Raw genomic sequence first — 12,247 nt, forward strand, 5'->3', positions numbered from 1 at the left:
TATATACATATATATACATGTATATATGTATATATATCTGTATATATATATGTATATATGTATTTCACTCAAAGAAATGCTTTAACAGTTAAGAAAGATAAGACTATTCTTAACCTCTTACAGGTCAACTTACTTTCCAAAGCCTGCTTACTTTGTTCCAAGAAAATATTACTGTGGTTAAAAAATAATTCTTCATTACCTTTCAAAGTACCAACATGAAAATACTCAAAAATTAAACCCCACATCTCTAGTTTAATTTTTTTTTAAAACCCATGGCTAATTTTCAGGAATCCTACAGGTCCCCTTAAGAAAGCTGCTTAAGGGTCCTCAGGAGACAGAGGCAAGCGAATCTTGGAGAGTTCGAGGCTCCAGCCTGGTCTATATAGCGAGTTCCAGGACAGCCAGGGATATGTAAGACCCAGTTTCAAAAAATTATAACTTCTACTCCTACAGTGTACCTTACATGAAACTTCAGCCCAACCACTTTAAAAATGGGGCTGGAGGTTTGGTCCCCAGCTCCGAAAAAAAAAGAACCAAAAAAAAAAATGGGGCTGGAGAGAGGGCAGTCAGCATGGGCAGCCATGTCCTAAAGCCAGGGATGGTTTAAGAGTTCACAGATCTTCAACCACCAAAACTGAGTCTGAGGCCCCCAGCTCCCAACTCACTGGGATCCTGCAACCCACAGTCTGAGGGCTGACAGATTTCTAGCCCAGTGCTAGCAGTCCCTAGTTAGATGACAACCATGCCTTGCATGGAATTCAGATTACTGTGGGTCACCCAATGCAAGGACACGGTGAACACCGCAGTATTAAACAAACAAACAAACAAACAAAAACAAACAAACAACCAGAGCGAGACCTGGCTCTGAACTTGCAAAGAAGAACAAAGTAGTGAGTAACAGAGAACATGTACATCTCAACCCAAGAGGCAGGCTGGGCTGACATCAGAGGGACCTGACAGGAAAGCTTCCTAACAGGAACTTCCTGTCACATGACACTTTAAGAGGGAATGACGCTGATGTGGCAACTCCCTGATGTTGCCACAGAGCCCTGTCCCTCTGCAATGCTCACCTTTGTCATTGGTGCCCCCCACGTACTTCATGATCTTGGGCATTGCTTCCCGGAGAGCCTCATCCACAGGTTTGTCTGTCACTTCCACAGTAGCAAACTTTCCCCCTTCGCAGGCTCTTTCCTCATAGGAGACGTCTTCCTAGAGGAGGTGCAGGAGACACGGGGAGTGAGAACAAAGGAGCTCACAGCATCGAGAAACCCACTGTAAGAAATAGACTCTAAGATTTTTATAAATCTAGACCATCAAAAGCAATTTAAAAGTCTTACAGGAAGGGAGAGTGCATGCCTATAGCTGTAGCACTTGGGAAGTGGAGACAAAACAGGAGTTCAAGGTTATCCTCAGCTACCTATGTTGAAGTCCAGCCTGGGCTACATAACATGCTGCCTCCATGCAAAACCACTGCCAACCAAGGAACCAAACAAATCTTATAATTGATATTCTGAGGGAGACAGAGAAGCTATTATACCTCCCCAGGATACTGGAAATGCTATAAAAATGGAACACCCAAGAGGCCGAAAAAGCTTTTGGAGATTAAATAGAAAGAAAGAAAAAGAAAGAAAGTATTGGGTGTTGGAGAGATGAGTATGCAGTACTCATGCAAAGGACCCAAGTTTAGTTCCCAGCACCCATGTTGGGCAGCTCACAACGCTCTGTAATTACAGGTCCAAGAGACCCAATGCCTCTGAATCCTAGGGTACCCCCAATTCTTATACACAAACACATGATTTAAAAATAAAGCTTTAAAAAATATGCTAACAGATATGAAGAAAATCCCTAGAAAGGTTAGAAAATAACGTTGCTGGGAGCACAGCAGAAAGGCAAGGAAAAAAGAAGAAAACAGGAAGATGACCAGGGAGCTAAGAGAACGTAAGTGAAGGCACTTGGGGGGGGGGACATGGGGGGAGGGGGCATCTGTCCATAAACCAGCGCTCGGGGGAGATGTAGGGCTATGGGTCCCAAGTCTGCTCCACCACAGGGCTCCCCTCTTCTGGTTGAGAGAATTTTATCTCAATGCACTAAAAGTAAATTTATGTTGATTTTACTGTCTGGAGATAGGACACAGTTGGAGTTGAAAAATACAGTCTTTGTGGACAAGAACAAAAACACACAATTTTATAGGATCAAGCTCACCGGGTGTTTATTTGATTAAGGGCTATTTCTCCTTAGGTGATTATGAAAACGAGGCACGTGACTGAGGAACTGGCTGGCTCAGGATTATCAAACAGGGTTTCCTGTAACATTCTACACAGAAGATTAGCAACTGGGGAGAAACTTTGACTCCCAGGGATCAAAGAGGGGAAATGTGAATTTAGGGAGGGCTGTGGGCTGTGAGTGGTCTCTGCAGTTTGAACAAGTATGTTTAATACTCTAATTTCATATTTGGAATGGAAAAACAATCCCTATTGTTTTGTAGTACATATCAAAGGTGGGTAGTAAGAAAGAGGACAGGGAAATTTTATCTTTTTTGGGAGGGGCAGGGAGTGGTCTCACTATGTAACCCTGGCTGGCCTGAAACTTGCTATGTGGCGACCAGACTGGGCTGGTCTCAAACTCCGAGACCCACAAGCCTCTGCTTCCCGGTGCTGGGACTAAAGGCGTGCACTACCACACCCAGAGCCAGGAGAACTGAATGCAAACTCCAGGGGTCGATTTCATGTGTCAGTTCCCACTCAGGGGCTGAGGGTGCAGCTCACAGGTGGAGCGCTTGCCTCGTATTCACAAAGCTCTGGGTTCAATACACCGCACTGTATAAACTGGCTGTGGTAGTGCATGGTTATAGCTTTAGCAATGGGGAAGGAGAGGCAGGAAGAACAGAAATTGGAGTTCAAGGACAGTCTGGGCTATCTGAGATCTGTCTCAAAAGTAAGTGTTTCTCATGCCCTGACAGTTCATGGTGGCTGGGGGAAGGGTATCGGTTTCTTCAGTGGTGTAGCTGTGCTCTTTCCATGCTACCACAGGAAAGCCTTTTTAAACTCAGTGGAACACACACAGAAAGACAGAGAGAGGAGAGAGACAGACAGACAGACAGAGACAGAAAGACACACAGATACACACATACACAGAGACAAGCAGAGAGATACACAGGCACACATACACAGACACAGAAAGACAGAGAGAGAGACAGAGATAGAGAGAGGAAAGAGGAGACAGACAGAGACAGAAAGACATACAGATACACACAAACACAGAGACAGACAGACAGACAGACACACATACATAGACACTGAAAGAAAGACAGAGAGACAGAGAGTAGAGAGAGAGACACACACACACAGATACACATATACAGAGACAGATAGACACACAGGCGTGCACACACACACGCACACACAAACACAGAGAAAGACACACACACAGAGAGAGACAGAGACAGAGAGGAGAGACAGACAGACACACAGACACATACGCACACAGAGATAGAGACAGACAGCGACAAAGACACACAGACACACACAGAGAGACAGACAGAGACAAAGACAGAGAAAAAGACAGGGAGACACAGACACAGACTCATACAGAGAGAGACAGACAGATATAGACAAAGACACACAGACATACACAGAGAGACAGACAGAGACAGAGAGACACACACAGAGACAAAGACAGAGAGAAAAAGACAGGGAGACACAGACACATACAGAGACAGAGACAGACAGAGACAAAGACACACAGACACACACAGAGAGACAGAGACAGAGAGACACACACAGAGACAAAGACAGAGAAAAAGACAGGGAGACACAGCCACATACGCATACAGTCGGTTGGGGGGTCACAGGAGGCAAGGGGACACTTTGGGGCGAAGGCTGAGGTAACAGGAAATGTAAAGGACTAAAATTTATTATGTACATTATGAAATTGTCAAATAGTTAAATAATAAAAGAAAGAAAGAAAGCCCTTTTCTTTGAGATGGGAATTGCATCAAACTAAGAATCAAGGGGTAGCCACAGAGACTTAACTCTGGGCTATCACACTAAGGACCTCTATGATGCTTTAAGACTGACAGGTCCAGGGCTGGAGAGATGGCTCAGCGGTTAAGAGCACTGACTGCTCTTCGTTCAACTCCCAGCAACCACATGGTGGCTCACAACCATCTGTAATGGGGATCTGATGCCCTCTTCTGGTGTGTCTGAAGACAGTGACAGTGTACTCACCTGATATAAACAAATAAATCTTAAAAAAAAAAAAAAGACTGACATGTCCAAACTGCCTTTCATAGCAAATCTGGGTGTTGCACTCCACAACACTTCTTTCTCTGTGACCCCTCTCACCCTGGGATTCTGCTACTTGTAATGTTTTCAACTTCTCAAAACTCGACTGTGAACCAGAGGTTCAGAATTGCAAATGGTTTTAAAGTTCATCTAACTGCATTTCCCCAAAAGGAAATGAAGAGTCAGACTGACTGAATTACCCAAGAAGACCCAGTTGCTAAAAGGCGAAACAGGAAATAGAATTCTGCTGTAATCTTGTTGGACTCCAGGGTTGTGGGATGTACCCAGCATTCCGCTTCTCTTTAGCCACTGTGCGTGGTACTTGGAACATTTATGTGTTAGCAACAAACTCTAAACGGAGCCCTGAAATTCATTTCTTTTAGTTGACTTCTGTAACAAACGGGGAAGCTAATGGCAAAGACTGACTGGAAAGAGACAGCTGATTCTTTGGACTTTCAACAGGCACTGAAGATCTGCTATGTACTGAACACTGTGCTGTGTGCTATGGTGGAAAAGGACTCTCTCTCTCTCTCTCTCTCTCTCTCTCTCTCTCTCTGTCTCTCTCTCTCTCTCTCCCCCCCCTCTCTGTCTGTCTCTCTCTCTCTGTCATGGACGTGTGGTGTGTGTGTGTGTGTGTGTGTGTGTGTGTGTGTGTGTGTAAACAAGAGGGAAATTTAACAGGATATTATTTATCGGGATCCATCTACCTTTTAAAGATTTATTCTTTATGTGTATGAATACCCATATGAATAATAAATATTATGTATGTGTACAATACATACACATGCAACATATATATATACACACATATATATGTATATTAAAGGGCTTTCTTTATTTCATCTTCGTGTGTGTGTGTGTGTGTGTGTGTGTGTGTGTACACCAGGTTCATCCCTGGCTCCCAGAGGTCAGATTAGGGCATCAGATCCCCCTTAAACTGGAATTATGGGTGCTGTGGACCGTTATATGGATGCATGGATGCTAGGAACTGAATCAGGTCCCCAGGAAGAGCCACTGCTTTCAACCACGGAGTCATCTCTACAGGCCGCTTGGTTGAGACAGGGTCTGTCTTATTCCTTTAGAAGTCAATAAGCCTGCATGGATAGGTGTGGCAGTGAACCCCCAGGGTCCTCCTGCTTTTGTCTGGGATCACAAGCCTGTGCCACCAAGCCTGGTTTGTTTTCGTTTGTTTTGCATGGCTTCAGGGATGGATCGTCGCGTTTGCAAGACAAAACAGGACTGTGCCATCTTCCCAGCTCAGGCCATAGTTCCTGATAACAGGAAATACTGAATCTAGCAAAGGGAAGTCAGAGGACAGGATGCAGTCATCAGAGAGGGTACGGTGCACCAGGATGGTGGGGAGAGACAGCACAGGGCTGCTTAGGGGAGTCTGGGGGCTCTACGTGTGTGCTTTCCCGTTCTGGTGGTCTCAGGACTTAAGGGGGCTTCCAGATCATCCACCTGGACGTTCAGTGTTTGCTTCTTTGACAAAATTGTTGCAAACCTCTGGCAGATGCTGCAAGACTCCAGACTCCAGATGAATAAAATGGGAGAAATCACTAGGTGCTGGATGAAATCACAAATGATTTGTTTAGCTTCAGCTTTTTTCTTTTTTGTTCTTCTTTTCTTTTAGTTGTCGTTTGCTCTGTTTTGTTTTGTTTTGTTTTGTTTTGAGGCAGGGTATCTCTCAATAGCCCAGGCTGGCATGAATGGAACTCACTATGTAGCTCAGGTTGCCTTTGAACTGTTGGAACTCTGCCTCAGTATCTAAAATGCTGGGAATAAAGGCAATGCACTACTTCTGGCTACAACGTTACTCTAAAATGTACCGAAATGCTGATGGTTAGAAGAGGGGATTATCGGAGACATCAAGAACAGTATGGTGGGGCTAGAGGCATGGCTTAGCTCAGCTCTGCTCAGCTCAGTGCTTGGGTGCTCTTCCAGAGGACCCAGATTGGGTTTCCAGCACCCACCTGGTAGCTTACAAGGGCCTGTTAACTTTAGTCTGCAAGCACTGTACATTCATGGTGCACAGACATGCACCCAGGCATAACACACACACACACACACACACACACACACACACACCACACACAGACACATACACACACACAACACACACACAGACACACACATAGACACACACACACACACACACCCCACTAGAATCTCAATTATTCTTTGTTAAAGAACAGTATTCCATGGTGGAGAGGATTGTGAGCAGATCACTGTGGTTGGAGCAGAACTGTCAGGAAGGCTGTGGCAGTAGAGGAGAGCAGGCAAAGACATCAACAGAAATCCCAGGATATTGTACGAGTTGGCTTTCATAGCCTTGAGCCCAGTGACGGTGATCTGAGGCCTGGCTGGTTTTCACTACCCTAAATTAATTCAACTGATTTCGGTGATCGATCACAGGCTTGTGTGGGTGTCTGAGGTGTTAGGGAAGGGTCTGTAGGTCAACATTGACCCTGAGGCTGAACTCTTATCATCCAGCTCCTTGTTCCTGAGTAACCTCACCTCTCTTCAAACTCCAAAGGCTAGATACTTCTATCTAAATAAAATATAAATAAATGAAAGGGGTCCTTGCCTGTCTGTTTCTCTGACTCTGTTGGGTGAGCAAATGGCCCGTGAGGCTGCTGGCCAGAAGAGTTTGCAGCTGAGGTTGAGAAACAGGAATAAATACAGGCGTCATTGGCAAGGGGAGAGTAAGGCCTGGAATGGGTTGATGTGGGTGAGAAAGTCCACGTAGAGCGTCTTTATAGATCTCATTGTCCAGCGGTCCACTGTCTAATCACCTTCAGCGCTGAATTCTCATGGTACTAATTTATTTTCTCTTATGTGCCTATATGCCTACACCTGAGTGTGTGTGTGTGTGTGTGTGTGTGTGTGTGTGTGTGTGTGTGTGTGTGCTATATGTGAAGGTACCCTTGGAGATCAGAAGAAGGTGTCAGAGCTTCCAGACCTGGAGTTAGTTATAGGAGGTTGTCAACTGCCATGGAGGTCTTGGGAATCAACTTTGAGTTCCCTGCAGAAGCAGTAAGAGCTCTTACCTGCTGAGCCCTTGTCTCTCAGCCCATCACTGACTCCTTAGGTCACCTAGATGATTTAAGTGTCACCTAGCTTCTCCTGGGCATGCCAGTTGAACCAAAGCACATACATCTGTGTCACACCGAGATTTCTTTCCTTCTCCTCCCCTCCTGGGACAGGGTCTCACTTTGTACTCCTGCAGGCTAACCTCAAACTCATGGTGATCCTCCTGCCTCAGACTCATGGGAACTGGGATTACAGGTATGAGCCATTTCAGGTTCCTGTTTCCTTTAATGCCCAGGATATTCCCACTCGTTCCTGCCGCTTCCTCTGCCTGGAAGATATTTCTGCCCCTGTCTGCCATTAGATGAGTCCTACTCATGGGACGGGTCCTCTGATCTGGAAATCACCCCCTCAGAGAGGGCCTATCTAAAACAAATTTCCTGGGGTAGCTTGCTCTCTGTATCTAGTACCATGATTTGCATGTTGTTGATGCTATATCCCTCCCCCCCCCCTTTTTTTTTGGGAAAGAAGGCCCACAGAGTGAACCAGATTTAATTTACTGACAAGGACCACAATAGTGACTGCTTAATACAGGTATAAGAACCTGGTTAATAATGGCTCTCAGGGAAAAGCCCGCTCAGGTCTCTCATGGGTACGACTTGTCCACAGCCTCAGTGCTCACACCTGCCATCCGAACCACGGGACAACTGTGAAGAGTTAACTGTAGAGGATGGACGTTAACTGGATGTGGTGGGACATGTCTAAAATCTCAGCACTCAGAGGCTCAGCCTGGGGCTCCATGAGACCTCGTCTCACAAAGTCAAAACTCCAATGAAAAAGAAACAAACGAATGAGTGAATGAATGAATGAATATGGATGTAAGTCAGGCGTGGTTGCGTGTGCCACTCCCGGCACCTAGTGGGTAGAGGTGGGAGGATCAGGGTTTCAATCTGGGCAACACGAGACCCATTTCATAAAAACAAAAAGCAAAAGCAGAAAGGCAGGAAGAGAGAGAGGAGAAAGGAAAGAAAAATGGATGCTGTCTAGAAAACCATCAATTCTGTATAGAGCGCTATATGAATGTGTTCTCTAACTGGAACCAGCCACCTGTGTGAACAGTGCTGATTCTCAACACCCCAGAGAGTTCTCTCGTTCCATGGAACACAACAGCAGCCCTCCTCTCTCCCACCTCCCAGTAGCCAAGGCTCTCAACCAGTTCCTGGGTGAGGATCTGGACCTGTGGTCGCAAACACCAATATTTCACAATCGGTGCAAACTGGGTGAGGGTCAAACTCCAAAGGCCTTATGAGAATGTCTCTTGCTCTGGGCTCAAGCTCTCTTATGGTCATTTTCTTCAGGCTTCTTCTAGTCCACATGATGATTTTTAGAAGCCTGCTTTCTCGTGAGAAGAAACTGCTAAGACTACCAACCCACGAGAGAACTTTCTTTGTACTGCTGTTACTTGAAACACTTCATGTGAACTCGGTCATTCATACGCGCCTCCAACAAGCCCATGAGGTTAAAGCTTCAGTCTTCATTTTTAGAGGTACTGGGGAATGGGAGGTTAAGTGCCATACCCAGGTCACAGTGGAAAGATGGTGGTGCCGGGGCTCAAACCCAGACTGTTGGTCTGGACATATATTTGCATAGGTTGGACCAAACCAGATCAGCCATTCCTATCAGGGCCTGTCCCAAGCGTTCTCAAGACCCACCCGACTAAGTACAGAGGGCTCCCTAGTCCCTCCCTCCCTGAGCAATGAAGAGCCTGATAAGGTTTGACTGGAGTCAGTCTTGAGCACATGGTAGTGTGAAGTCTGCCCGACATGGGGCCCACAGTGTGCCTTCCACCTGCCAGGGGTGTAGATGGCAGAATCTGACCCAGACTCTTTCCAGGAGGATAAAGCAGATAATTTTCAGAGAGAGAAGATCCCCTTAAAATTGCAACAGCCCAACTCTGTATGTAAAAAACAAAAACAAAACAAAACAAAGCTTACATTTGTCTTTGAATATTTAATAAATTGTCAGAGGCAGTGTTAGTTTCCCTTTACAGTTGAAGAATCTGGGGGTTAGGGTAACTGAGATGTTAAGTAACTGACTTAACAATCCTCCTGCCTCCACTTTTGAGTGCTGGAATTGCAGACACGCAAGGCCACACTTGGCTTAATAAACGCTTTTGAAGTTTTGATGAGGTAATTACATTGTAAGTCTTTCAGCAGATACCTAGCACTTCGGTGCGAGCTGCCTGACACGGGTGCTGGGAACTGAACTCATGTCCTCTACAAGAGCAGTGCACACTCCTAACCACTGACCCATCTCTCTAGTCCCACAGTGTGTATTTATCTGCTCATTAGCTACAGGAACCTAACCTCCGCAAGGGCAGAACTCTGAGGTAGATCCACTCACTCTGTTGCTATAGAGCTCCACCTCGGAACTCATGATGTAGCCCAGTCTGGCCTCAAACTTGTGGCAAACCTCCTGCCTGCACCTCTTGAATTCTGGGATTGCAGATACGAGCCACCATAGCCAGTTTGGTTTGATGGGTTCTTAATCCTCATTTCAAGTCACGTGGCCCACACAGTTGGCACACAAAAGAAGTGTTATTTGTTAAAAAAATAAGCAATCTTTAATTGGGGGATTTCTCACAGAGAACTTGGGTATCTGGAGTTCCTTAAAGGTTTGGCGGCACTCGTCCTGGGGAAGTTGAACTTTCGACATGCTCCAGTTACCAGCAGGCTCTACAATCTAACCAGCCAGTTTCGCTCCTTTTCGTTATCTGTCTTTGAATGTGTGTCCTGTGTCACCAGAGTTTCATTGCTCGCTCTATGCACAACTGAGGAAACTCTTGAAGGCAGGATGGATGGTTTGACAGACCTCTGGATGGCTGAGTCTAGCCTAAAGTTGAGCTGTGGGCTTTTGAGTGGGGTCCATACGGTAGTAGGTTCCAGAACGTGGCCCCTAGGTAACACGGGCCTTTATCCAGAATCATTATAAAGAGAAACTGTCCTGAGAGAAAATATATGTCAGGCTGAGGGAGCAGATCAGTTACAAAATGCTCGGCTTGGTACCCAAGGCTCTAGGTTTGATTCCCAATATCAATCAATCAAAAATCAAATACTAATTTAGGAATAACAATACGTGCCTTTAAGATTATACCTGAGTACCCAAACGCCTAATTTTCATGAAAGCAGACCGATGTCCCCATGCCCACTCCAGTGCCCTTGCAAATTTGGGAGAGCACAGTGATTATGTCACCTCACTCATTCCATGCACCCAGCACTAACAATTGTATAAATCAAAAGCGACCGTGTAGCTCAGAGCCTTTGCACACGCACTTGACTGGGAACTCCCACACAAGCCGAGCTGTGCAGCCCAAGACAGGTTGGAGGGCCCCTCACGGCTCCCTAGCAGTTATGCCGGCTGCACACACCCTTTCTACTCCTTCTGTTCTTGGGTTTTGTTGTCTTGTTTTTGCCTGCTACGATTTTGGTCAGTCGTTTATGCAACCGTGAGTCTCTAACAGAATTGTTCAGAATGTAGCCAGGCGTGGTGGGTCACGCCTGTAATCCCAGCTCCAGGAAGGCTGAGGTAGGAGGACTATTGCGACAGAATTCGAGGTTAATCTGGGTTTCACAGCTAGCGCCAGGCTAGCCTGGGATACAGTGGGTCTCTGTCTCGAGAGGAGGAGAAAGTTCAGACAGTTTGGAATGCTTAAATGACGGATGCACTCAACAGGCGGTGTCCCCCACTCGCCAAGATGGATCCTTTCTCGCGTCAGTGGTCTGGTTGAGCGGGACCGCTCTCCCCGCCTTCCCAGAGCAAGTACCCGGCAGTACAAGGCGGCTCCGGGCGGAATATAGTTTCGGTCACAGTCCCACCCATAGCCCCACGGCTCCAGCTCCAGCCCCAGCCAGGGTGGGGACAGCCGGGAAGTCCTCCTTCAGGTCCTCTACAGCCCTGCCGGCCTACCTTGCCCCCGGTGCTTAGAACCTGCCAAGGCCACGTCTCCACGCTCCCGAACAGTGAGTTCCTGATCATGCCCAGCATGGTGACGCCGTGGGGTCTGGACGATCGAGCGTACCACTCACTGGCAGCAAGGTCCACAGGGCGAGCGGCAGTGAGCGCGTGAGTAGACAGGAGACTTGGGCGGAACTGAGGCGGAGCCGGGGCGGTCTCCGCCCACTGGGCGACACCGGGCGTGGCCTGGGCGGGGTCCTCAAGACTCCACCCACATGAGCCCAGACTCCTGGATGAGGCGCCAGTTCAAGCCTGTAGCAACTCACTTCACATATACTTTCCTTACTCTCTTCCTACCTCACAGCCTGGCTCAGAGGCCTGTTATTTTGTGACAGGGTCCTGCTATGCAGCCTAGGCTGACCCGAAGATCCCTCTGCTTCAGCTTCTGGAGTGCTGAGCTTGCTTGCTAGTGTTCACTGTCACTCTTGGCTTCATCTTCTAAGGGGATGGAAAAGCCACACTGAACCAGTTTCTTACTGTTTTCTTTTTTAACTTTGTCCTTTTAGTTTGGAGGGCAGGGTCTCAGCATAGATCAGTCTGGCCTGGAACTCACTGTCTAAACAGGGTGGCTGTTTACAGCTCCTGCTGTCTTCCTGTCTCAGCTTCCTCCGAGCAGAGGATTACAGGTGTGCACCACCATAACCAGCGCTGCAGTGCATTTAAAAATGGTTTCACTATAAATTCTGTGTTTGTGTGTGTGTGTGTGTGTGTGTGTGTGTGTGTGTGCGCGCGCGCGCACAAGTGAGTTGTATTTCGCTGGAAGTTAGTATCACAGGAGGTCCCAAAGGTGGGTGCTGGGAACTGAACTCGGATCCTCTGTAAGGGCAGTGTGCATCTTTAACCGCTGAGCCATCCCTCCAGTCCCATCCCTCCAGTCCCAGCAGTGTTTTTACTAATCACAAGTTTCACACTACTTGGCC

At 47.0% G+C, this 12,247-nt stretch overlaps 1 protein-coding gene across 2 annotated transcripts in view; it reads right to left on the reverse strand.

Moving 5' to 3' along the window:
- The window catches only part of Hebp1 (heme binding protein 1), a 29,533-nt gene extending 18,069 nt beyond the window's left edge, over window positions 1–11,464 (reverse strand). Inside the window, exons 1-2 of one of the 2 annotated variants that reach the window (NM_001398876.1) lie at window positions 11,280–11,445; window positions 1,071–1,209 (exon numbers count right to left, since the gene is read on the reverse strand). In NM_001398876.1, the coding sequence (NP_001385805.1) occupies window positions 1,071–1,209; window positions 11,280–11,357 (217 nt within the window). In that variant the 5' untranslated portion in view covers window positions 11,358–11,445. Of the gene's footprint in view, window positions 1–1,070; window positions 1,210–11,279 lie in introns of both variants that reach the window. The other variant, NM_001108651.1, reaches the window with a different exon arrangement.
- Between the last annotated feature and the right edge of the window lie 783 nt (window positions 11,465–12,247).

Source organism: Rattus norvegicus, chromosome 4, assembly GCF_021556685.1.
Source record: "Rattus norvegicus strain SHRSP/BbbUtx chromosome 4, alternate assembly SHRSP_T2T, whole genome shotgun sequence".
Lineage (NCBI taxonomy): Eukaryota > Metazoa > Chordata > Mammalia > Rodentia > Muridae > Rattus > Rattus norvegicus.